We start from the raw sequence: 27899 nt of genomic DNA on the forward strand, positions 1-27899 counted from the left end.
ACTACCCACAGCCATTTGTATTTTTTTCCCTGCACATTCTATAATTTATTTATTTTTTATAATTTACATCCAAGTTAGCACATGGTGCAACAATGATTTCAGGAGTAGATTCCTTAAGCCCCTTACCCATTTAGCCCATCCCCCTCCCACAACCCATCCAGCAACCCTGTTTGTTCTCTACATTTAAGAGTCAGAGCCATCTATAAATTCAATGTAATCCTATCAAAATTCCAGGGTCATTTTTCACAAAAGTAGAAAAAACAATCCTAAAATCTGTATGGAGTCACAAAAGACCCCAAATAGCCAAAGCAATCCTGAGAATGAACAATGCTGGGGCATCACACTTCCTGACTCAACTACATTATAAAGCTACAGTCATTAAAGCACGCGGTGCCTGCATAAAACAGGCACATAGACCAATGAACAGAATCAATAGCCCAGAAATAAAGCCACACATATATAATCAACCAGTTTTTGACAAGGAAGCCAAGAATACTCAATAAATAGAGAAGAGACAGTCTCTTCAATAAATGCTACTGGCAAAATTAGATACTCTCAAAATAATGAAATTCATCCTCTATTTTCTACTACTTACTAAAACTAACTCAAAATGAATTAAAGACTTAACTACTCAGACACGAAACGATAAAACTCCAAGAAGAAAACATAAGAAAAAAAGGTCCTTGACACTGGTCATGGCAATGATTTTTGTCACCAAAAGCACAAGCAACAAAAGCAAAAATGAACAAGTAGGACTATATTCACCTAAACTGCTTCTGGACAGCAAGAGCAACCATCAACAAAATGAAAATGCTATGGAATGGGAGAAAACATCTACAAGTCATATATCTGACGGGGTTAATATCCAAAATAAATGAGGAACTCAGACAGTTCCATAGCAAAAACCCCAGCGGTGCCTGGCTTGCATCTCTTGATCTCGGGGTCGGGTTTGAGCCCCACGTTGGGTGTAGAGATAACTTAAATAAATAGAACTTAAAAAATAAAATAACATCTTTTTTTAAAAACCCAATAAAAAGAATGAGTAGAGCGGGAATGCAAACTGGTGCAGCCACTCTGGAGAACAGTATGGAGGTTCCTCAAAAAATTAAAAATAGAACTACCCTAAGACCCAGCAATTACACTAGTAGGTATTTATCCAAGGGATACAGGTGTGCTGTTTTGAAGGGACACATGCACCCCAATGTTTATAGCAGCACTATCAACAATAGCCAAAGTATGGAAAGAGCCCAAACGTCCATCGATGGATGAATGGATAAAAAAGATGTGGTATATACCTAAATGGAGTATTACTTGGCAATCAAAAAGAATGAAATCTTGCCATCTGCAACTACGTGGATGGAAGTGGAGGGTATTATGCTAAGTGAAATTAGTCAGAGAAAGACAAATATTGTATGACCTCACCATCTACATGTGGAATCTAAAAACACTGTGCTCACAGAAACAGGGAGTAGAATGGTGGTTGAGGGGGTGGAGGAAATGAAAGATGTAGGTCAAAGGGTACAAACTTGGCGTTGTAAGATGAGTAAGTTCCAGGGATCTAATGTAGAGTAACTATAATTAATCACACTGGACTGTATACTTGAAAGTTGCTATGGGAGTAGAACTTTAATGTTCTCACCACAGCAACAACAACAAGGTGGCAGTGTGAGGGGAAGGATGCGTTAACTAACCTTACGCTGTAAACATTTCACAATATACACGTGTACCGAATTATCACACCGTATGCCTTAGACTCACCCAATGTTATAGGTTGACTATACCTTAATAAAGCCGGGCGGGGGGGGGGGGGACCACTTTCACATATTCAAATTCCCAATTTGTTTTAGCTGCTTCCTTTTTCTAAGAGCATGAATTCCTAGAGAACCCAAATGAATTAAGCAAAGAGGTTAGAATTTGGTCCAACGTCATAATAAGGCATAAGTGCCATCTCTTAAGGACTGGTCCTGGCAGCCGGAGATAAACAAAGACAAGGTATTTTGACTCAGAGAACAAGGCAGGCAGCAGGAAATGGAGGAATAAATGGTTTTCACAATACTACTTCCTTTCAGGCTCTTGTATTTATCCTCTTACCCTTTTTCCATGCCTTTTACATCATTACCTACCTCATCACCGAGAAGATTTTTTTAAGAACGAGCACTGTCAATGTCAATTCACAAAGCCTGCGTTCTCTCACCTTCAAGTAATTCATGACACCCATGTTTTTCATCCTGTCAGCAAAGGTATTGAAAGTCTCCATGTTGCTTTTGGGATGATAAAACAGAATTTCACTTCCGAGCTTCCAAATAATCTGTCAAAACAGAAATTACTAATAAAAATGTAAAATCCTTCCCTTAACCAATTTCTGCCTAAGGACCCTATCTTTTTTCTGCTTACAACCTATAATTCGTTTTCCTAGATACCACTACTATCAACATTTTACTATACTTCATTTCACCCAGTAAAACTAAATATTATATCTCATGCGATAAAGTTTTTCCATCCATTAAATAAAAATAGCAGATGGCTGTAATAGTGCCATTTTAAACTTAGTAGTCTAAAGAAGGTACGCAGCTCAGATCCATATTGAAAACAGAATTTCTAATTGGCATAGGGGCAAGAATGTTAAAGTCAGAAAACTCAGTTTCTGTCAACCCTGGCTTTTTCACAATTCTTGGTCTCATCTGCAATATGAGTGCAATGGACTAGATGTTTCCTGAGATCTATAAAGCTCTACAACTGACTATATTTAATCTATATTGAGAACTCCAACTTAAAATTTTTCATCAGCTACAGTCAAATTTTAATAAAGTATTACTTTCTCCCCAGAGCACCAAAACTCTGGGAACAGAACCTGGAGCGCTTCTTGGGGTAAATCTCTATTTCTCTTACCCAGTTAAAATATTTCATTACTGATTTAAAAAAAATTGTTTTTAATGTTTGTTTTTGAGAGAGAGAGAAAGACAGAGACAGAGAGAGAGTAAGTGTGTGGGGGAAGTAGGGGCAGAGAGACAGAGACACAGAATCTGAAACAGGCTCCAGGCTCTGAGCTGTCAGCACAGAGCCCAATGCGGGGCTTGAACTCACCAACCATGAGATCATGACCTGAGCCGAAGCCAGATGCTTAACCGACTGAGCCACCCAGGCACCCCTATTTCATTACTGATCTTAAAGTATATTTAAGAGAATTTTAAATCAGTTCTTTCTGTGAATATATATATTAGTTGTTTGGTATAATCCTAATACTCACCTTTCCAACTCAGAAAGAGGAATCAAGATTTCCTTTGTAGAAAAACCAAATTGTAGTATTTTGGAGCTTAGAGAAAATTTGTAGACTGTAACAATTGTTCTTAGACCCAGCTGTGTATAAGAATTACCTGGGACACCTTTTAAAAATAAATATTCTAGGGATTCAGAGTCTGATCAGTATAGGGTAGAGCACAGGGGTCTGTATTTTCAACAAAAGCCCTAGATAATTCAAAAAGAAGCAGCAAGTGTCTGGAAACCACTGATTCAAATCCTTCATTTTATAATACAAATTCTGGACAAAAAGAACCTATAACTTGTCCAATGTTTTATAGATGAACATAGCTTTGTCCATAAACTAAATTTTCAACCAATAGGTTTTTTCTCTCAGATTTTTTTTGGGCTTTATTAAATATCTACCCAATGCGATGGTTACTATATTAGTAAGAGCTATTTGAGAGCTCCATGTGAAGTTATTTATGGATAAACTATATTTTACTGAACAAATTTAAAAGTATATGCCAGGCCCTGTTCTAGATCCCTCTGCTCAGGAAATTTACATTCTATTGTAGAGAGACAGACAATAACCCAGAAACAGAATTAAATCGGCAAGTATGGTAGGAGAAGAATGGAGCACACTAAGGGGGTCAGGAGTGACAGCTGGAAAGTGGAGGGGGCGGTATGGAATTGCATTTTAAACAGTCACGGTAGGACTCACTGAAAATGAGACTTGACAGATAGCTATAGTGATATCTGAAGAAGGACCTTTTCAAGTAAAAGGAATAGGTACAGCAAAGGCAATCAGGCAAAAGTGCACATGGTCTGTTCAAGCAAGAACCAGGAGATTAGGGAGGCTGGAAGAAGAAAAAAAAACAGTATTTGAGTAATAGGAAATGAGATCAGAAAGGTCAAGGGGGAAAGGGAATGCGCAGATCATACAGAACTTGCAGGCAATCATTAGGACTTTGGCTTTTACTGAGTGAAATGGGAAGCCATTACAGAGTTTAGCAGAGAAGTGACATGATCGATTCTGTGTTTTAAAAGGATCATGCTGCAGGGGCGCCCGGGTGCCTCAGTCGGTTAAGCGTCTGACTTTAGCTCAGGTCATGATCTTGCAGTTCGTGGATTCGAGCCCCGCGTCGGGCTCTGTGCTGACAGCTCAGAGCCTGGAGCCTGCTTCAGATTCTGTGTCTCTGTCACTTTCTGCCCCTCTCCCTCCCACTCACTCACTCTCTCTCTCTCTCTCTCTCAAAAATAAACATTAAAAAAAAAAAATTAAAAAGATCATGCTGCATCATTAGTCACTAGGGAAATACAAATCAAAACCACAACGGGCTACCACCTCACAACCACTAAGGCAGCTACAATCAGAAAGACAGATAGTAACAAAACCTGGCAAGGATGCAGAGAAATTGGAACCTCATAGATTACTGGTGGTGATGTAAAATGGTGCGGGTACTTTGGGAAACAGTCTGGTAGTTCCTCAAGAGGCCAAACACAGTTACTGTATGACCCAGCACTCTGTTCCTTGGTACATACCCAAGAGAGATTTCAACAAACATCCCTAACAAAAACGTGAATGTTCATAGCAGCATTACCCATAATAACTAAAAAGTGCAAATAACGCCCATGTCTAACAACAGACGAAGGGACACACAGAACAGGATGGAATGTCACCTTCTAATACAAAGGAAAGAAGTACTAATAAAAACTGCAACAAGAATAAATGTGAAAACACATTCAGCGAAAGAAGTCATGCACAAAGACCTCATATCATAAAATCCACTTCTCTGAAATGTCCGGAAACGGAAAGTAGATTAGTGGTTGCCAGGGGCTGGGGAGTGGGGGAAGGAGGGACAGGGCAGAGAGTGACTGTGAGTGTATTCTTTTGGGGGGGGGGGGGGGAGGAAAAGGTTCAAAATTTAGATTGTGGTAATGGCTGCATATCTCTGCAAATATATGAAAAAACATTGAATTGTACCATTTAAATGTGGGAACTGTATGGTGGTTTATTTATAAGACTATTTTTTAAAAAGGATAACCCTGGTCACTCGCTATGCTGAAAAGAGACAAGGGGGTGCCGGAGGGCAAGCAGTCATCTACGGGAGATGACAGTGGTTTGGGTTGACGTGCAGTCACGCAGCTGACGAGAAGTATTCAGACCGAATTCTGAAGGAGAGCCAATAGGATATGGGGTATGAAAGAAAGGGAACTTCAGAGTCGGGCCCCAGCGATTAGATACTTAAAAAACCATCATCTGAGATGAGGAAAAGTAGGTTTGATGGTGAAGATCAGAAGGTCCACTTTAGGTACGCTGGTGTGATACGACTGTTAGACACCTGAGTGCTGATGCGGAACAGACAACTGGACAGAGGAACGTGGGCTTGGAGAGATGTCAGGGCCGCAGATACACAACTGGGAATCGTCCGGCATACAGACCAGATTTAAGGCCATTTAAGAAGAGGACTAAGGACTGAGTTCTGGGGAACTCCCAAGTCAAAAGGCCAGGGAGCAGACGAGCAATCACAGGAGGCTGAGGAAGGCCAGTGAGGCAAGAGAGAAAAGTGAGAAACAGTGTCCTGGAAGCCAGATGAAGAAAGCTTATCACAACATAGGAGGCAGCGATCTACTGTCTTCAATACTGCTGACAGGTCAAGTTACTCGAGCGCTGAGAACTGGGCACCAGATTTAGCAACCTGGAGATCACTGCTGACCCTGACAAAGCAACTTGGTAGAAACGGTGATGCTGGTGGGCAGAGGGGCCTAACTGGAGAAGGTTTGGCGAGAACAAGTATGCACAACCTTTCAAGGAGTTTGGCTGAAAGCGGAAGTGGAAAAATGGCACACACCTATGGAGAAAATGGGGGTCAAGAGATGATTTTAAGACGCAAGAAACAACACGTTGGTATGATGATAGGAAACATCCTATGGAGAGGGAAAAATAACAACACATGGAAAGGAGGGAGAATTACTAGAAGGAAGGAAGGAATAGTGGGGAATCTGAGAATTCAGAGTTCAAAATATTTTTAGTTTCCTTCAAAATCCTAATAAGTAGCCCTTCCTGGGTGGCTCAGTAGGTTAAGCGTCCGACTTCGGCTCGGGTCATGATCTCACGGTTCGTGAGTTTGACCCCCGAGTTGGGCTTTGCACTGACAGTGCGGAGATTGCTTGGGATTCTCTCTCTGCCCCTTCTCTCTCTCTCTCTCTCTCTCAAAATAAATAAATAAACTTAAAAGATAAAATAAAATCCTAACAAGTAAAAAGATGTGCAAGAAAAAATGTCCCAGTATAAATTCTCCACCCAAAACCACTTTCAGTAGCTTTTAGAAAAATCAATTTGCGATCCTTGCAAAAGCTATTCTGGGTGGCGCTCAAGGGGCAGAAACTCTCTTGGGTAGCCGTAATCTCCTCCCACAGGCTCACACTTCACTTACCTCAGGTGCAGCCTGCCTCTTGTGGCTGTCGGAATCTTCCAGGATCTGGAAGTAACTGTGCATGTACCCTGCAGCTTGTGGCCACTGGTGCTTCAGCAAAGCTTCTTGGATACGATTCAAACAAGCACTGGTTGTCTGAGCAAAATCCTTCTCCTTTTTTCCTCCAGTTTCTACAGATTAAAAAGAAGTCTTTACCCACAGTGATCCCAATTCAAGTGTTAAAAAAGTCCTTTCTGATAAGCAGAAATTTTAACAAGCAGGACAGTAATTATTACTCAACCCAGCCCGGCCCTAATATCAAAGCTAGCTTCCCTTGAAACAAACTCTTGCACGCTATTTTTACTAGTCTCAGCAAATGGAAAAGAAAAACCTGACTTGATGTTCATGGGCTACCGGGGTACCAAAGCTTCCAGATCAGATCCAATCATCCTTTCATTTTGCACCAAACAATCTGGGCCCCAAAAGCAAGTCCCAAGTATTTAGAATGGGTAAAAATCATTAGGGTTATCCTAGACAAGCATGTCCTGTATTAACTACCAGTATTCTGAAAACTCTCAGAGGTGGGCTTTCATTATTCAAGGACCGAGTTCCAGTAACTCAATGACATTAAACACAAATGAGATTTAACAGCTGAAGACATTAGCGTTTACATCTCTAAAGGATCAACAATCCTCACCTTAAGAACATCTGGGCTTAGTTACAACTGTGTTTTAATGTTTATTTTGGAGAGAGAGAGAGAGGGAGAGAGAGGGAGAGAGAGGGAGAGAGAGGGAGAGAGAGGGAGAGAGAGGGAGAGAGAGGGAGAGAGAGAGCGAGCTAGCACACGCACGTGTGAGTGGGGCAGAGGCAGACAGAGAGAGACACAGAATCCTAAGCAGGCTCCAGGCTCCAAGCTGTCAGCATAGAACCCAATGCGACGCTCAAACCCACAAACCGTGAGATCACGATCTGAGCTGAAGTCAGAGCTTAATCGACTGAGCCACCCAGGCACCCCACAACCCCGTTTTAGGAGTAACAGGTGGCATACTGACACCTCCTCTTTCCTTCCCACACCACCACAGGACCCCACTAGGTCAGTGGTCCTCCCGCGGGGTACCCTGACCCCTGGGAATACAGAGAGACTTACAGGTACTGGGCAAAGACAGTTTCAGAGCAATTGACTTGCAGATCTTCAACTTCCTCACATACTCACTCGTGCCTAAAATCAATCTCCTAGAGAACCATGCTACAGTCAAGGCTTCACAATCAAAATCAATATATATTACCTGAAGGTGAAAATGTAGGTGTAACTATTGGGACAGTGACTGACTCTAACAAACCCTTTGGCAAGTCAGGTGATTTCCAAGTCTTTGCTTATCAAAAGCGTGGAAGGACTTAAGAATTCTTTATAACAGATCACTACACAATTTTGTCATGAGTAATTCAAGAATTCAAAGGCCTGATACATTGTTACAATTACACTCTATCCAATGCCGTCTACTTACTCATGTAACTAAGGTTTCTCAGAATTACATCAATAAAAACAAAATAGAACTGAAGCTAAATCTTTTCTCATTCCAGAAATACATGCTACTCCTTCACGGATATATCAAATCATTGGAAAAAAGTGATAACCTTATTTATTTTATTGAAATAAAGAAGTCATGGGGCACCTGTGTGGCTCAGTGGGTTGAGCGATCGACTGCAGCTCAGGTCATGATCTCATGGTTTGTGAGTTCAAGCCCCGTGTTGGGCTCTGTGCTGGCAGCTCAGAGCCTGGAGCCTGCTTCGGACTCTGTGTCTCCCTCTCTCTCTGCCCCTCCCCCACTCATGCTCTGTCTCTCTCTCTTTCTCTCTGTGAAAAATAAATAAACATTAAAAAAAAAAAAAGAAATGAAATCATAAAAATTTACTTTTAATTAAATTTTAACACAACTTTTTAAGTTTTTTTTAAATGTTTATTTAGTTTTGAGAGAGAGAGACAGAGACAGCACATGAGCAGGGGAGGAGCAGAGAGAAAGGAAGACACGGAATCTGAAGCAGGCTCCAGGCTCTGAGCTGTCAGCACAGAACCCAATGCGGGGCTCGAACCCACGAACCGTGAGATCATGACCTGAGCCGAAATAGTATGCTTAACCAACTGAGCCATCCAGGTGCCCCTAAATTTTAACACAACTTTTAATACTTATGTTGTTAGCATCAGTTTTGTAAAACCATAAATTATGATGTCTCACTCCAGACAAAATCTTAGTACCTAAAGTCCTATAGGATATTAACAAAAAATAATTAAATGTAGATACACAGTTTTATTGTAAAAACAAAAGTATGAAAGGAAAACAAACAGTATAAAATCTTCATCAATTAAAATCTTTTTCAGGGTGCCAGGGTGGCTCAGTTGGTGGAGTGTCTGACTTTGGCTCAGGCCATGATCTCACAGTTCCTGAGTTCAAACCCCACGTCAGGCTTGCTGCTGTCAGTGCACAGCCCAGAGTCCCCCTCTCTCTGCCTCTCCCTAGCTTGTGCTTTAGCAAAAATAAACATTAAAAAAATTTTTTTTCATAAATATTTTTAAATGGATGGTGAAAGGCATCACATTCCTATGCTGCTTAGATTCCACTGGATATATTTGTAAAAGTAGTAAACTTAATTTCATTTAAAAATGCCAAAATATGTTGGAAATTAGATCTTTTGCAACTATTCAGCTTACAATAAACACACTTTTTAGATGACACTTTAAAACCATGCAAGGCAGTACATAATTGAAAAGAAAAAAAAGGGTACTCAAACAAAACAGGTTTCAACACAACGGCTCTACACTAGGGTTTCTCAAACTTTTTAAAAATACTTACAAATCTCATGGAGATCCTATTGCTTGCTATTCAGTGTGGTCCTGGAAACAAAAGCCTTAGCATCACCAGGGAACTTAACAGAATGCCCCACCCAGCTCTCTGAATAAGAAGCTGCATTTAGCAAGATCCAAGCAGCAGCTGGTCCAGGAAACTGACAAAACACCTCTTCCCTAAAACCTCATTTATTTACCTAAAGGAGGACTGACCTCAGGCCAACCCCTCAAGTTTTCACTACTCAGCCTGGAAGTCGGGACTTTAGACTACTGTCCTTAAATTCTTGGAAAATTCCCCTTCTGTCTTGCAATTCAGCCTAGTTACCTCAGGAATACCTCTCATTTCATTCTTTTACGAGCAAAAGATCATCCTATTTGTTGCTGATACACTTTCAAAAATAACTGCCTAGGAAAAGAAATTTTGACATGAAATGAGCTACAATAGAGAACCAGCACCATCAGCCTATCTCTACTGCCCTTGAAAGAATCTGGAAACTTGTCGGTCAACAAATATTTTTTGAGCACTATTTTGTGCCAAGTACTACTCTAGGTACTCGACATAGTTTTTTTGTTTGTTTTCTAAAATTTTATTTTTAAGTAATCTCTACACCCAGCGTGGGGCTCGAACCTACAACCCTGAGAGCAAGAGTTGCACACTTCACCAACAGACAGCCAGGTGTCACGTAACGTATAATTTTAATTCAGAGTGGCCTCTGCCTTCAAAGTTTTTATTCTAAAGGGCATACCCTTCAGAACGCCAATAGATATTTACTAGAATAAAAAAATTAATAACTGCTGGGCAATTTTGTTTTCCTAGTATGGTCATTTATCACTACAATGTCAATATTACCTGAAACTATTGTTCACTGCAGGCATAAAGTATTTTGGGTTTAACAGGCTATTCATAACTTCTAAAACATTTCTAAGCATGTAAATTCTGGTGTTAAACCTGTCTGCTTTCAGACTGACTCCAGTTCTCTATAGAACCCTGATGACAAAAACTTGCCCAAGTATATCTTAACCAGCAGGAACTTGAGATTACTAGTTCCCTATCAGGCGGGGAAGTAGCATTCACTCTTAAGTACCAACCATTCAAAGCTAGCTTAAACCATGTACGGTCATTAGCAAAATTAAAATGAGAAGAGAGGAAAGAAACTATTATTTTTTCCAACATTCACTATGCATGAGGCTCTGCACTAAGCACTTTACATATAATACCTCATTAATAAAATTATATCTCGGTTATCAAAAGTATAAGCTTTGAGATCAGATGGACCTGGTTTAACTCCTGATACCAACATCTAGAGTTTAACTTCTTCAGGATTCATTTCCCTCAACTCTAAAACGCCCAGCAAATGGATTTACTGAGGATTAATTTACTGAGATAACTAAATGAGATAATATTAAAACTAAAAGATAAAGAAACGGGAGCAAACTCCAGGAGCCAAAGAATCTCAGTCAAGGGGAAAGATGGCTAGTCTACGAGAGATGTTTTGAGGGTACTAAGTGCCAGTTCTGATATATTCCCAGAAGTACACCATCCGACAGGTCAATAATATACACATAACTGCTTCTTTTATATATTCTTACAGGGAATATACTCCACAGAAACATTTGCTTATATTTATAGAGTGAAAAGTTCTTTTTTTGGAACCTATTATAGATCAATTATATTAGGAATAATTTCAATGCAAAACAACAGAAATTTCTTAAAAACACTTCCTACATATGTACTCCTCACTGCCAGTGACCATGTATTATTCATCTATGTATCCCAATATTTAGCCAATGCCAGGCTTATAAGTGACTAATAAGTATTACTGAGGGGGAAAAAGGAATCTATCATAATACAGATTATCTGTTATGTTATTAGTTCAAAGGAAAAGTAGGAAAGGGATCTCTGTTTTAAATGATCATTTTGCTTACGGCCTCAAAACCCGAATAGAGGCACATCTTGCAACTGAACTTACTTATTAATTTTGTGTCCATACTGAATCTTACCATCTCCCTGCATTAAAGTTAAAATGGCTAGATGTTGTTTTACTTACCCACAGTGTCTATATGCTTTTGGAGCCAAGGAAAATACATTCCTGTACCAGACAATACACATGATTCCTCCTGGTCATCCTCTGTCTTGGACCTTATCAATTCTTCACTGAAATCACTCATACCTGTTCCAAACGGAGAATATCAGTTACCATCTGTACATCTCATTTCCCGGCCTTCTTAGTTATATAAAAAAAACTGCTACCTTTTTATCTAATAGATATATTTGATCAGCAAAATTCATTCTACCAGGTAGCTCCTGCGTTTTATTTATTAACTTATTTATTTTTTGAGCAGGCTCTACACCCAATGTGGGGCTTGAATTCACGACCCTGAGGTCAAGGCCTTAGCTGAAATCAAAGAGTTGGACACTCAACCGACTGAGCCACCCCGGCACCCCCCAGGTAGCTCCTATAAAGTAAGAAATAAATTTAATTATGTCAACAACAGCCCAAATAAATGATCCATTCAAAAAAATTTTTTTAATCTTTACTACTATATTACAAGAACATACAAAGATAGAGAAGATCCTGCTGCTAATTTCAAAAAAAAAACCCACAAAAACAAAAAACACCCAAGTCCAGAGGAAGATATAGCAAAATGACACATAATAATAAAACGATGCAAGTACATAACAGTATTAGTAATTACCATATATTGATCCTTCTCTATATACCAAGCATATAAACTATCTCCCTTAATCCTTATAAAAATCCTGAGAGAAGGACTATTATTTTATTTCATTTTCATGTTGGAAAAAAACTGAGGGGCGTAATGAAATTATATAAACTGACCCAACATCATAAAAAGGTGAGGACAATATTCTAGAACTAGAGCATCAAACTACTTGGCACAGAGTCTTGGGTCTGCGTGGAGGACGGGGTCAGAAGACTGAACTGATGGAGGGAAACGAATCTAGAAAGACGGCCATATGCCAAGCGAAGAATGGACTTAATCCTCAAGATGCTCAGGGCTCCTGTCCCTCATTCCCCACATCCAATCGATTCTTTGGTCCAGCTGATACTAACGGCTGGAATTTCTCCAATTTTCCCTCTTCTCCGCAATCCTACACCACTACCCCAGTTCAGGACAGGACATCTTCAGACTGTGTCTTGATCACTGAATTAGCTTTCCAACTAGTTACCCCACCTCAAATCCTGCTACTCCAACATTACAGCCAGAGTACATCTTTTAAAATAAAATTCTGCGGTTTAGGCGCCTGGGACTGACATAACATCGAAATTTGCATCCGACGCACACGTACTTTAACGAGCCCTTACAGAAGCAGCTCTCCCAATTTCTCCAAATTCTAAAAAAACTAAGTTGTTGCCATGCAGTTGCCACGGCACCCACAGCTTCTCCACCCCTTTCGCCTTGTGCTCAGAAATAAAGGTTTCAGAACATCAGGAGAAAGTAGCAGCAGAACATGGGTTAGTCCTAGCACAGCCCTTCAGGTTCTACTTTGAATGCTTGCCATGATTGATGGACAAAAGAGGCGCCACTTACCCGCCTGAAGCCGACTCTTCCCCGCAGCACTAAACGCAGCCTGGCTGCTACTCGTGAACTGCAGGAGCGAACCCCCACCGGAAGCGGAGTTAGAGCCTGCTTCGTGTGAGCATGCGCAAACTCCGCCGCGCTCTCAGATGGCACGCGGACGCGGCTCCGCCCCTAACTCCTCCTTCTGTGGCGAAGGCGTCGCCCTTCGCCGCTCAACCCCGGAAGTGTCCGCGCGCAGCTGTCCTCCCACCGCGTTGGCTTTTCGTTTGTGTCTTACTCTGTTCCAGTTGGAAAATGGGAGACTTTAAGTGCAACTGGAGAGTGGGACGAGGGGATGGTGGCTGGTTGAGGTGAGCAATCGAAAAAGCAGAATGCAACATTACCAGAGTACTATACCACCATTACCAGAGTACTATTACCACTGTACTATAATCTTTAAATTAATTAAATTTTTTTTCTTGGCCCAGGGGCGCACTGCGCAAACCTCAGAGGCGTGGTTAGTGGCCCTGGCCAAGATAAATGTGCATAACCTCTTAATTGCTCCCTTGACATCTTTTTTTCTCTTCTTTTAAAGTTTTATCTTTGAATTTAAGTCATTTGGCACCCTCCCCCAAATTTGAGCAAGAATATCTTTTTCCCTCTCGGCTGAGAGGACTCTGGGGACCCATCTGGGGGCCACTTTTCATGAGGAGCATTGACAAACTTACATGAAAGAGGGACAAAAAGTAAGATGATTAAATGTAAAATGAGGGAAAGTTGAGGAGTTCTGGGTAAGATGACCCTGGAGAGGCAGAGACCCATGGGAGCACAGTATGTATCTCCACAACTGGGAAGGTTGGTCTGTGAAAGAAGGTCAGACCATTTTTTCAAAGCTTCAGAGAACAGAACTAGGACTACGGAGGAAAAGTTACAAGGAGTTAGCTTTAAAGTCATTACATCAATTTTGTTCATACTTAAGACTGCACAAATAATGGCATAGGAATCTGAGTTTTCTGTACCCTGAAAGCAAACCATCTGAGCAGAATCAATGTTGTAGAATTGATGAAAGGGTGTAGTAAGGGTTTCTATAGGAATTCCTTAAAATGGCAGAAATACTTGATTTTGAATTTTCCTCATAAGCACCGTGCAGTAGCTATGATTTTGCAAGAAAAGTTCCAGGGGCGCCTGGCTGCCTCAGCTGGTAGAGCATGCAACTCTTGATCTCGGGGTGGTGAGCTTAAGCCCCACATTGGGCATACAGATTACTTAAAAAGAAAGAAAAATTCCTACTGCTGCTTCTTGTGCTGTAACTCTTTGCAGTGCTCTGCCTCTGCAGCAAGGCTGACCTAAGTGATGATGTGGTCCAGCAACGCACACAAACAAAATAACACAGCCATAATCTTCTAGTCTCGAGGCTTGGTCCGGCTACAGTTCTTCCTTTGCCATGAAGTTGTTGACCTGAAAAGTAAAACGGCTTATTATTTTACCAGCAAAATGTGTTTATTCAGGACTAGCAGAGGAATTGGAATTTGGGACAAGGAAGCTATAGCAAAAGCCTTAGGCAAGTCCAAAGAACATAGGAAAGGACCACTCTTCTATAGAGGATAGGGGGGAGTTGGGGGGAGCTGTTATAAACAACAAGTCCATTGCAGTAAACTGGGACTTTGAAGTATAGTGGCTTCTCATTGGCTGAGTTGTGACAGTTTGTCACTGGCTGGGCTGTTGCTGGGCAAAGGGAAAATCCTCCTTTCTCCTACTGGGATAGTGAAGTAGGTTTCTTCCTATTGGGAATGCAAAGTAGTCTGGTCCTGTTGGATCTGCAAAGGGTTGCAATGAGTGGTGGGGCCTGAGAGCTACCCTTTCTGTCCTCCTGGCTCCATCTTAAAAGAAATTTCCTTTATTGAGTTCTGCAAGGTGTAATTTCACCCAAATTCATGCTTTCACAAAGACGGAGAAGAAATTTCTTGTTTACCTTTATATTCTCATACAGTTTTAGGTAACTGTAGATAAAAGGAAGTTAAGAATGAATGTTTATATACTCTACCTAACCCTTCCCTTTCCCATAGTACAGTTCTGGTATAAAATGTGTTGGTGAAGGACGTAAAATAAAGTGACTGTACTATATCTCATCCAATAACATAAACAAGATTAAAAAAAAGAAATAACATGGTAAAAATGCAAACATAAAATAAAACAAAGCACACAGAAGGTTTCCTAAACTCAATCTAGAAAGAAACATATTCTAAGGAACAGAAAGATGTCCTTACAGTTGCCTTACAGGGCTAAAGAGAATTTAATTTGGTAATAACATTTTATTGTTTTATTTTTTTTATTTATTCATTGTCAAGTTGGCTAACATACAGTGTAGTCTTGGCTTCAAGAGTAGCCATTCATCACTTACATACAACACCCAGTGCTCATCCCAAGAGGTGCCCTCCTTATTGCCCATCACCCATTTTTTTGTTTATTTATTTATTTTGAGAGAGAGAGAGAGAGAGAGAGAGAGAAAGTGAGTGGGGAAGGGGCAGTGAGAGAAAGAGAGAGAGAGAATCCCAAGCAGACTCCACACTGTCAGTACACAGTCTGATGTGGGGCTCAAACTCATGAATTGTGAGATCGTGACCTGAGCTGAAATCAAGAGTCAGGTGACTGACTGAGCCACCCAGGCACTGCTGATAATTAATAACATTTTTTTAAATTATATTTTAATTTACATCCAAGTTTTTCAGCATATAGTACAACAATGATTTCAGGAGTAGATTCCTTAATGCCCCTTACCCATTTAGCCCATCCCCCTCCCACAACCCCTCCAGCAACCCTGTTTTTTCTCCATATTTAAGAGTCTCTTATGTTTTGTCCCCCTCCCTGTTTTTATATTATTTTTGCTTCCCTTCCCTAATGTTCATCTGTTTTGTATCTTGAAGTCCTCATGAGTGAAGTCATATGATTTTTGTCTTTCTCTGACTAATTTCACTTAGCATAATACCCTCTAGTTCCATCTACGTAGTTGCAAATGGCAAGATTTCATTCTTTTTGATTGCTGAGTAATATTCCAGTGTGTGTGTGTGTGTGTGTGTGTGTGTGTGTGTGTGTGTATACCACATCTTCTTTATCCATTCATCCATCAATGGACATTTGGGCTCTTTCCATACTTTGGCTATTGTTAATAGTGCTGCTATAAACATTGGGGTGCATGTGCCCCTTCGAAACAGCATACCTATATCCCTTGGATAAATACCTACTAGTGCAGTTGCTGGGTTATAGGGTAGTTCTATTTTTAATTTTTTGAGGAGCCTCTGTACTGTTTTCCAGAGTGGTTGCACCAGTTTGCATTCCCAGTGAATAACATTTTTAAATGTTTACTTATTTTGAGAGATAGCATGCATGCACACATGAGCCAGGGGAGGGGCAGAGAGAGAGGTAGAGAAACGATCCCAAACAGGGTCTGCATTGCCATTGCAGAGCCCTACTTGCGGCTCAAATCTACAAACCTTGAGACCATGACCCAAGCCAACATCAAGAGTCAGATGCCCAACCAAGTGAGTCACCCAGGCACCCCAAAGTCAGGCTTTAGATAACCAAACAGTTGAAGAGACATCATCATAGTCTATACGGTATCATAGCTGGTAATATGAACAAGATAAAAAAGGAATGTGGCAAAAATGAAAGTAAAAAATAAAGATAGCTTACATAACAATATAGAGAAAAATATTCTCTAACTACAAACTCCTCAAAATACATGGGCTAGGATCCCACCCCAGGCTCAGAATTGAGAAAAAAAAATTATATCCTCAAAGGCACGGCTTCATTTTTTGCCCATTTGATGCCCTGAGCCACTCATTAAGAAGTTCAGGCAATCTTGGGGCACATTGATGGCTCAGTCAGTTGAGCATCCACCTGTGGCTCAGGTCATGATCTTACAGTTCATGAGTTCAAGCCCTACCTTGGGCTTTGTGCTGATAGCACGGAATCTGCTTCAGATTCTCTGTCACCCTTTCTGCCCCTCCCCCACTCACGCTCTCTCTCAAAAATAAATAAACATTAAAAAAAATTTAAAAACAAAAATGTTCAGGCAATCTTACTGGAAAGAAAGACCACAGGAAGAAAAAGTTTCTGAAAGATGAAACACCACATGGAGAGAGGCCACATGAAGCCACCAGTCTGCATCTTATCCAAACATATGAGGAAGGCCTTCCCAGACCTTGTGACCCAGATCCGCCAACAGCTGAGTTCAACTGCACAAGTGAGTCTAGTTAACAACACATGAAAGAGGTGAGTTGTTCTCACTGAACTCTGTGCAAATTCCTGACTCACAAAAGGTAAGCAATAAAATGGTTCTTGTTTTAAGCCACTACATTCTGGAGTACTTTGTTACACAGCAATAGATACCTAAAACACTGATATTGATCATTTGCATCTTCCATCTCTTTTTCTTCATCTGTCTAGAGATTACCAAATTATTTATGCTGTGATCAGAAAACAAACTTTGTCAGATATCAATATTATAAAAATTGTTGAGGCTTATTTTGTCCCCCCAAATGTGGTCTATCTTGGTAAATGTTCCATGGGCAGTGAAAAAGAATGTGTTCTACAGTTGTGGAGCATTGAATTCTATCAATGTCAATGGGGTTAAGGTAGTTGATAGTTTTGTTCAGCTCTTCTATATCATTACTGACTTTTTTTATAGTTTCACTATTTAATTACCAAAATAGGGGAGTTAAAATTTCTTACAATGGATTTGTGTATTTCTTTTGTCCTTTAGTATGGTCAGTTTTTCCTTTACATATTTTTATTTTTATTTTTTTATGTGAAATTTATTTTCAAATTGGTTTCCATACAACACCCAGTGCTCATCCCAAAGGTGATGCCCATCACCCACCCTCTCCTCCCTCCCACCCCCCCATCAACCCTCAGTTTATTCTCAGTTTTTAAGAGTCTCTTATGGTTTGGCTCCCTCCCTCTCTAACTTTTTTTTTTTCCTTCTCCTCCCCCATGGTCTTCTGTTAAGCTTCTCAGGATCTACATGAGAGTGAAAACATGGTATCTGTCTTTCTCTGTATGACTTATTTCATGTAGCATAACACTGTCCAGTTCCATCCACGTTGCAACAAAAGGCCATATTTCATTCTTTCTCATTGCCAACTAGTGTTCCATTGTCCTTTACATATTTTTAAAGTTTTGTTATTTTGAGTACATTAACTGTTGGCTCTTGTGTCTTCCTGATGAAACAAGCATTTTATCATTGTGAAAAATCTTTGTGTCTGATAACACCTCTTAAAGTGAAATTTCTCTTATATTAATATAGTCACTGACACTTTCTCAGCTTACTGTCAGTGTGTTCTATATCCTTCTATCTTTCTACTTTCAACCATGGTTTTTTAAATGTGCTTCCCTTGTAGACAATAATTAGTTGGATCTTCCTATTTTTAATTCAATCTGACAACCTCTACCTATTAATTGGTGCGTTTATCCATTTATATTAATTATAATAATTTATATTATTGAAATTAAGTCTGTCATTTTGATATTTGTTTCTCATTTGTTCCATTAGTTTTGTGTTCCTCTGTTCTTCACTTATTGCCAGTTTTTGGATTAATCAAATGTTTTAGTATTCCACTTGAATTCCTCTGTTGGCTTTCAACTGTATGTTTTTAGGAATTACAGTATGCATTCTTAAGTTATCAATATTCCTAGAGCTAAAATTGTGATACTTCACATAAAATAAAAGAGCCTTACCTTGTATAGTTTTACACCACCACCTGCAAATCCTTTATGCTTTGTTGTCTTGTATGTTACATCTACATTCATTATAATTTTTGCTTTAAATGGTCATATGTCCTTTAAAAAATTGAGAAATGTGTATGTTGTCTTTTATATTTATCTATGTTTACTATTTTCAGTGCTTTCATTCCTTCTAATAATCTTCAAATAGCTGTCATAAATTCTTTCCATTACCACCCACACATTCATGTTGCTTCTCCCATTTAAACATAGAGTCTAGAGGCGCCTGGGTGGCTCAGTTGGTTAAGCGTCTGACTTCAGCTCAGGTCATGATCTCATGGTTCATGAGTTCGAGCCTTGCATCAGGTTCTGTGCTGACATCTCGGAGCCCGGAGCCTGCTTCAGATTCTGTGTCTTCCTCTCTCTCTGCCCTTGCCCTGTTCATGCTCTCTCTCAAAAATAAATAAACGTTAAAAAAAAAAAAAAAAAGACGTGGAGTCTATTTCTTCTTCCCTTGAATCTGGGTGTGTCTTTTGACTTGCTTTGATGAACAAAATATGCCAAAGACTGATGCCATGCCAGTTCTAGATATAAACCTTAAGAAGGTTTACATCTTCTACTTCTGTCTTCTAGAAATCCAGCCAGCATGTAAATAGGTTTGGGTTAGATTATTGAATAATAAAAAAACATTTGGAAAGAGAGAGGCCTATCCCAGCCATTTCAGCTACCACATCTGAGTCACCAAACATGTGAATGAAGCTATTTTGGAAGTTTTAACCCTGGCCAACTTCCCAGCTGAATGCAGCCATATCGGTGAAGTAGGCCAATAACACCCAAATCTGAAGAACCACCCAGTTAAATCTAGCTAAGTCACAGAATAGGAAGAAATAATAAATGATAATCATTTTAAACCACTAAATTCATTACACAGTAAAGGAAATTAAAACATTATAGATCTCAATTTTCATCAGATGAGTCATTGTCTTTAATACTGAAGAAATTTTTAACATTGTTTATGGTATAGGTCTATTGGTGTTGAATTTTCTGTTTTCATTTACCTGAAAATGTCTATTGTGTCTTCTGTTTTAAAGGATACTTTTTCTGGATGTAGAATTCTGAATTGGCGATTTTTGTCTTCCTGTTATTTAAGCCCTTCCATTGTCTTTTTTTAAGTTTATTTATTTAGAGAGCAAGTGAGCAATAGTGGGGGAGGGGCAGAGAGAAAGAAAATCCCAAGCAAGCTCCATGATCAGCTCAGCACCTAATGTGGGGCTCGATCTCACAACTGAGAGATCATGACCTGAACCGATATCAAGAATTGGATGCTTAATCAGCTGAGTCACCCAGGTGCCCCTCTCTTTATTTTTTTTTAAAGTAAACTCTACCCTCAATATGGGGTTCGAACTTACAACCCCAAGATCAAGAGTTGCATGCTTTACCAACTGAGCAGCCAAGTGCCCTGTCTTTTGATCTCTTGTTTCTGATGAGAAGTCAGCTATCATTTTTATCATTTTCACTCATGTGTAATGTATCACTTTTCTCTGGCTGCCTTCAAGACTTTTTCTTCCCCATTTGGTTTAATGTCAGTTTGACTATAATGTGTCTAAGTATGGGTTTTGTTTTGTTTTGTAAATATTCTACTTGTTATTCACTGAATTTCCTATATGTGTAAGGTTTTTTCCCCACTAAATTTGGGTTATTTTCAGCCATTATTGCCTCAAATATTTTTTTTTCATGCAATTTTCTCTCTGCTCTCTTTCTGGGATTTCTTTTTTTTTTTTTTTTTTTTCACGTTTTATTTATTTTTGAGACAGGGAGAGACAGAGCATGAACAGGGGAGGGTCAGAGAGAGGGAGACACAGAATCTGAAACAGGCTCCAGGCTCTGAGCTGTCAGCACAGAGCCCGACGCGGGGCTCGAACTCACTGACCGTGAGATCATGACCTGAACCGAAGTCGGCCGCTTAACCGACTGAGCCATCCAGGCGCCCCTCTTTCTGGGATTTCAGTTGTATGCATGTAAATTCTTTTGATGTTGACAAGTTACTGAATCTTTGTTCATTTTTTTCTTTCTGATTTTTATTTATTTATTTATTTATTTTTTAAATTTTTTTTTTAATGTTTATTTATTTTTGAGACAGACAGAGACAGAGCATGAACAGGGGAGGGGCAGAGAGAGAGGGAGACATAGAATCTGAAGCAGGCTCCAGGCTCTGAGCCATCAGCCCAGAGTCCGACGCGGGGCTCGAACTCACGGACCGCGAGATCGTGGCCTGAGCTGAAGTCGGACGCTTAACCGACTGAGCCACCCAGGCGCCCCTTCTTTCTGATTTTTAAAGCAGATATTTCTATTGATCTATTTTCAAATTAACTTTTTGTTGTTTTTTCAGTGTTCAATCTGCTGATAAGCCCATTTAGTAAATTTTTCTATTTTAATTACTGTACTTCTTAGTTCTTGGAGTTTTTCTTAAAAAAAAAAAAAGTTTCACTTATATGCTGACATCCCTTATCTCTTCATTCATTACAATGATGTCTTCATTTAAGTCCTTGAAAATATTTATGAATGTTACTTAATTTTTTTTTCCTAACCCCAAATCCAGGTCATCTCACAGAAATTTTTTATAGACTACTTTTCTCATATGGTTCACATTTTCCTAAATCTTTGTATGTTTGATAATAATTGTATGTTAGATAATTGTAGATAATACATTATAGGGAGTCTGGCTAATCCTGTCTTCCTTTAAAGAATATTACATCTGTGTGTCATGCAAATTAATCACTGATTGGTCCTTTTGGTTATGTTAGCTTTGGTCTTATTATTTTCATCACATGTTCATTTTGGTTTTATACTTGGCCCTAGCATGTGCTTCTTATTTATTTATTTATTTATTTATTTATTTATTTATTTTATTATTATTATTTTTTGCATGGTTCTTTCTCTTAAGGCTTGATTCTGGATTCTCAATTATGTGCCTAAAGTATTAGAGAAGTTGCTGCTCTTGGGCTGGGCTGAAAATCCAATGTCTCAGCACTACATGACTTTTAGGATCACTCTTCAGCCTTCCTCTTGCAACAGGCAAACTTGCCTGGCACATTTGTGTCCCTCCACCCCACATATGTGCACACATGCACACACACATACACACCGACACTACGGCAGCTCAGGTATTCTAACCCACAAAATTTCAGCCACTTCAATATCTTTGACCCCTGATAATTTTCTCCTCATCTCAGGAAGGCCACTACTTTACTTGAACTTCACCTCCCTAATTATGGAGCTTACCTTGTGTGCTTTGTTCTCAAGTATGACAGTCACATGCTGCTTGTTTATCAGTGCATGAAGATTGTTCTAAGATTGTTAGAATAAGATGAAGATTGTTCTAAGTAGTTTGTCTAGTTTTATGCTTTTTTGTGGCAGAAAGACAAGTGCAGTACCTGTTACTCTATTACGGTTCAAAGTAGAAGTACTATATTCCTTTTATCCTTGTCCGTCATGGTGATAGAGACATTCACTTAGGTCAAACTGCTTAGAAACTTTCTAATATCTCACAGATTCAACAAATATTTCATTGTCCATGGAGTCCAAAATCAACTTAAAAAGTACATTTAAAAATAGGTCTCTGAAGGGGCGCCTGGGTGGCTCAGTCAGTTGAGTGTCCGACTTCAGCTCAGGTCATGATCTCATGGTTTGTGAGTTCGAGCCCCACATCGGGCTCTGTGCTGACAGCTCAGAGCCTGGAGCCTGTTTCAGATTCTGTGTCTCCCTCTCTCTCTGCCCTTCCCTCACTCATTCTCTCTCCCTCTCTCTCTCTCTCTCTCTCTCTCTCTTTCAAAAATAATAAACACTAAAAAATTTAAAACAAAATAGGTCTCTGAAAAATGAACTGCCCAAAATTTGCAAGGTAACCATACTGAACTAATCATATATTTTTACTCATGGCTTTATGAGTATAACATCTATAATCAGCAAAAAGAATAAAACTTAATGGATAGACTTATAAAACGTTCTACTACAATCCAATAGACAGCCTTTTATGATACTTTCATATGTTAGATGATAGCTGTGAAATTATTACACACTATTAATGAGCAACTCAACTCATGGACTCACAGTTTTCAACAATGTTGAAAAACTGTATCAATATGTGTAGCCCCAAAATTAGATCCACCTCAAAATTCTCTAGAAAAGACATTTCTTAAATCTCGGCACAATGAACTTCACCAGGATTCTCCACCTCTGACATGACACATGAAGCTTTCTAGTCCTAAATGCACGCTTTTACAAGGAGGAGACATTGGTCCCAGAAACTAACAGTTCCTTGATCTTATTTCATAAACCCATTCCAGCCATAAGAAAGAAAAATTATTTGTGCATATTTTCTCTTGACTTTTAACTTACAATCTACAGCAGTGGTCAGCAACTTTTTCTGTAAAAAGATAATGAATATTTTAGACTTTTCAGTTGATACAGTTTCTGTCACCACTATTCCACTCTCCTGTTGCAGCACAAAAGCAGCCACAGATAAATGTAAATGAATGAGAATGTCTGTGTTCTGAATAAAACCTTATTCACAAAAGCAGGTGGCAGACTGGATTTGGCCTGTGGGCCACAGTTTGCCAACAGTTGTACCAGAGTACTAATTCATGTTTAGTCTCACAAAAGAGGTTTGGTTGGAATATATACATATATACTCACGTAGAATTTTAATTTTTTAAGTTTATTATTTATTTTGAGAGTAAGAGACAGAGTGTGAGAAGGAAAGGGGCAGAGAGAGAAAATCCCAAGCAGGCTCCACACTGTCAGCACAGAGCCCAACATGGGGCTCAATTCCACCAAGCGTGAGATCATGACCTGAGCTGAAATCAAGAGTTAGGCGTGTAACCGAGCCACTCAGGTGCCCCACACATATAATTTTAAAAACACATATCCACCCTGGTGATGATTGTTGCATCCAAACAGAGATCTACTAAAACATAATTACTGATATCATCATACGTCTCAGTCCTTATGATAGTCACTGACTGTATATTGCTTCACTTGAATCCTCTAACATACAGTTAGTAGATGTTAACGCTAAGAAGTAATTTTATGTTCCATTGTGGAGAAACCTGATTATATTAGGGTAAATGAGATCAGCCATCATGAAAATGATACATATTTATCATAATTATTATCCTAATAATTCCACATACTGCATCTCTACCTATATTCCCCTACATTTTAATTAAGAAACGTGTTCTTTCATTAAGAAAAAAACCCTCTACATTCATTCCAAATAACTCAAAATGTGACTATTAACAATACAATTTATTCAGATCTAAATTTAAGAGAAGACAGTGTGGAAGAGGGAACAAATGTGAGAGTGGAAGTAGAACAATATATGACCATTCTTGGAGGAAGAAAAATACAAATTCAGAAGTGTGAGATGTCTAGTAAGGTGGTTTTAACTTTAATGACAAAAACAAACCAAAAAACCAAAAAACTGTAAAGCAAAATCATTGGAATGTACAGGGACTCTTTTTTTTTTTTAGGTTGATATTATAATCTTTTTCTTTTAGCTGATAAGAGAAACCACAAAACACGGGATATAGAATATTTACAAATATGGGCGTATTTTTTAAAGATTTTATTTTTAAGTAATTTCTATACCCAACATGGGGCTCAAACTCACAACCTCAAGGTCAAGAGTTGTATGTTACACCTACCGAGCTAGCTAGGTGCTCCAAATATGGTGCTTTTTACCCGTCAGATTTTAACAAAAGTCTCAAGCAGTGTATCCCAAGTAGGAGGGTGGTACCATTCTGACAAAGGGGAATTTGGGAATGCATGGGGGCAATTTTATTCCGTTGCCATGACGAAGATGATACTAACATTTCATGGCCAGGACCAGAGTTGTTGTATACCCTGCAACTGTTGGACTGTCCCACCCAAAATGCCAATACACCTCTAGCAAGAAACATTTGCCTAGACAAGTATCATGCTGTGGTCCCTTACCTGCAATTGTGTTTTTCTACAATTTAGCCTAAAGTGATAAGGGCTCTTGTGCAGTATCATTGTGTTATTACCCCTAAAAATGCCATTCTTGGTTTCTTTATGCTTGTCAACAATGATTAACTTGTTTTAAATAATTATAAGAAATAAATAATAAAAGCATGACTCGTGTAGGAACTTAATGATGGCCATAGCTCATGCTTTTTACTAAAGATTTCAGATTCCTCTGAAGAGGCAATGAAATTTATAGATATTCCAACAAAAATCTCAACCTCTAATTGCAAACAAACAAAATTATTGGGGGGTTTGAAATAACTACCACTGTTCTTTCTCTTTCTGCAGAAATTCCAAAAGAGCTTAGCCAAAAATATTTTGTATCCTGTAACAGAATTTTAAGGTTTGCTTTTCTTTAAGTGTGTGCAAATAATGTATAAATATATGGTATGGATCTGGTGTTAATTTTTAATCCCTGCTTTCTAGAGCTGTGCTCTTTTTAAATGTACCTACTCTGAATTGAGATGTGCCATAAGTATAAAATATACGCTAGACTTCAAAGATTTCATATGAAGTGAAAAATGTAAAATGTCTGGGGCATCTGGGTGGCTCAGTTGGTTAAACTTCCAACTCTTGATTTCTACCCAGGTCATGATCTCACCATCATGAGATCAAGCCCCATGTCAGGCTCCACGCTTAGCATGTGGAACCTGCTTAAGATTCTCTCTATCCCTCTCCCTTTGCCCCTCTGCTCCTTGCACACACATATACACACTCTCTCTCAAAATAAACAAATAGATAAATGTAAAATATCTCATTAATAATTTTTATATTGATTACTCATTAAAACGATAATATTTTGGATATACTGGTTTAAATAAAATGTATTATTAAAGCATATTTCATCTGTTTTGCTTTGCCTTTCTAATGTCACTTGTACAAATTTTAAATTATATTTGTAGCTGGCATCATACTGCTATTAGACAACATATTCTAGAGAATTCACAAGAAATAAGGGAACTATCAGATTATGTTTAGATTTTCTATTTAATCATTCTGGTTTAATATCATCCTTTCATCCTCTAATATATTCCATTCCATTTCATATTCCATGTAGATTTAAATGGAATGAGCTTTCATACCTGCAGGGAACTCCTACACTTTCTGTATGCAATTGTTTGGTGTTCACACTTGAATAGTCTTCATAATGGTATTCGTGTTCCTGTTCCTAACTTTGTACCGCATGTATTCATTAAAATGCTGAAGATTCAGGAGATTTGCTTTGTCCTGATGTGTTATCTGTAACCGGTCTGCTGTGACTGCATGTTACCCTGAAGAATAGTTTTTCTCCCTCTCAGTTTTTGAAGTCTCCTCCAGGAGGCGCTTTTGAACTGTCAAGCACACCTTGTGGGGGATGTTACCTGCCCTCCTGATTTTTAATAAGGGAAGTTTCTAGGGAAGGTAGTATCAAAAAAGGTCTCCTTTGTGACAGTCACTGATTTACTGAGAATCTTAACCATCCCTGATTAACCATCCCTGTTGGCTAAGAGCCAGATATATTGCTGTTTAATTACTTAAACAACATAATCAGCCTGTTAATATATTATCTCATTTGCTTCTTAAAGAAACACTTGGTTTTAACAGTTGCCCCAATTTTATTGATGAAGAATCTAAGACTCAGAAAAATTGATGGCTTGCCTAGAGTCATGCGACTGGACTTCTCATACCTAGTTTAGTACTTCTGGTTACATTATTCGCCTCTGCTGTTGTCTTCAGTAAGGAAGTAATTCATATCTGAAAACTGTAAATGGAGGAAGCCAAACAGTCTACACTGTGGATATTGGGTTGTATAGGCCCCACCCTGGAATCTGTTCTGCATTTGTTTCAAAGCATCAAATATTTGACTTCTGTGAAAATAGTGCCAAGGTAAATTAGGTGGAACCGGACACAGGAACTTATATGTCTATATATTAGTGGCAATTTCAGATGTTTGAGTTTCTCTCTTTGTGCAATAGAAATTGGGATAATATTTGTCAGGACTAGACAAATAGCACATGCTGATAGGTATTCTTGCCTTGTATATGACTCACTCTCAGTACAACATACCCTTTGACATGGCTTTGACATGGCTTTTGATTGTGGCGAAGAATTTAGCCCTATTGGCCATGCCCAACACAGAACTCCATTCTCCGTGGCTTTCAGAACAAGATATTTGCTTTAATTCCACTTCAGTCATATGATCACTTAAAGTCTGATAGCTTTCTGCTTTTTACTCTATTAAGTCTAAGTTTTGTGCTTGATTTTCAAGGACTTGTGTAATCTGACCTACTCTGGCCACCAAATTTATCTCCCACTACTCTTCACTAGGATCATTTCACTCTGGTAACGTTAGATCCCCTTACTGTCCTTTAAACATTCTGCTCTCTTTTCTCTTATGTTGCTTTCTTCACTTGCCTTTTCCTTTCTTTTTAAAATCTAAATCCCACCTATTCACCAAGACCTAAGTCAAATTCCACCACTATCATTTATTCTCCTCCTTCATTGAACTCTTTAGTGCTTAGAATTTGTACCTGTTTTGAATGTGAAACTGTGTTTTCATGTTAGCACTTACTGTGTGGCAGGGTTGTGTCGGCCTCCCATCCCCGCCCCCAACTTGTTACAAAGAGAGATGATTATTATTAACAAGAAAGATTTGTTTATCTTTTAGGAGTTTCCACTCTGAAGAATATAATAGGATCCAGAGTCCTCCCCCACCCTTGAGAATTGGAGCCAAGGTTGGGCCTCCTTGGGCACAGCCGTAACAGGTGGACCCATCTCCTAGACACTGGCTACAAAGGATGACACTGGACACAAAAGAAGTCAGAACTCTGGGAAGAGAGAAGATCTCAGGATGCCTAGCAAGAAATGATACTGTGCAGGCTGATCTGACTGAGTAAAACAAAAATGTATTTGTTGCTTTTCTGACTCGCTGTTTTATAAATAATTGCAGGGTTTTCGTGTTTAACTAAGACCTTTACTAGGATTTACCTGGTTTATAAATCTTCAGTTACCTTTAAGGATAACAATATTTTATCTCTCTCGGTGAATTATTACAAATTATTTTTCTCGGTATAATTTTTTGACAACTCTGTTGAGATATAAACGTTTTTGTTTTTTTTTTTTATTTTAGAGAG

The 27899-nt window shown here is 39.0% G+C and overlaps 1 protein-coding gene and 1 long non-coding RNA gene across 3 annotated transcripts in view; one reads left to right on the forward strand and one right to left on the reverse strand.

The window, feature by feature from the left end:
* Positions 1-13068, reverse strand: part of TAF1A (TATA-box binding protein associated factor, RNA polymerase I subunit A) — a 31036-nt gene extending 17968 nt beyond the window's left edge. The window contains exons 1-4 of one of the 2 annotated variants that reach the window (XM_049634586.1): positions 13051-13068; positions 11547-11669; positions 6678-6847; positions 2195-2308 (exon numbers count right to left, since the gene is read on the reverse strand). In XM_049634586.1, coding sequence (XP_049490543.1) covers positions 2195-2308; positions 6678-6847; positions 11547-11667 — 405 coding nt within the window. In that variant the 5' untranslated portion in view covers positions 11668-11669; positions 13051-13068. Of the gene's footprint in view, positions 1-2194; positions 2327-6677; positions 6848-11546; positions 11670-13050 lie in introns of those variants that run through there. The other variant, XM_049634587.1, reaches the window with a different exon arrangement.
* A 126-nt stretch (positions 13069-13194) lies between these two features.
* LOC125925547 (uncharacterized) lies at positions 13195-27674 on the forward strand. Its single transcript, XR_007458863.1, has 2 exons — positions 13195-13391; positions 27434-27674. It is a non-coding gene; the product is annotated as an uncharacterized LOC125925547 (long non-coding RNA).
* The last annotated feature ends 225 nt before the right edge of the window (positions 27675-27899 follow it).

This window comes from Panthera uncia, chromosome F1, assembly GCF_023721935.1.
Source record: "Panthera uncia isolate 11264 chromosome F1, Puncia_PCG_1.0, whole genome shotgun sequence".
Classification (NCBI taxonomy): domain Eukaryota; kingdom Metazoa; phylum Chordata; class Mammalia; order Carnivora; family Felidae; genus Panthera; species Panthera uncia.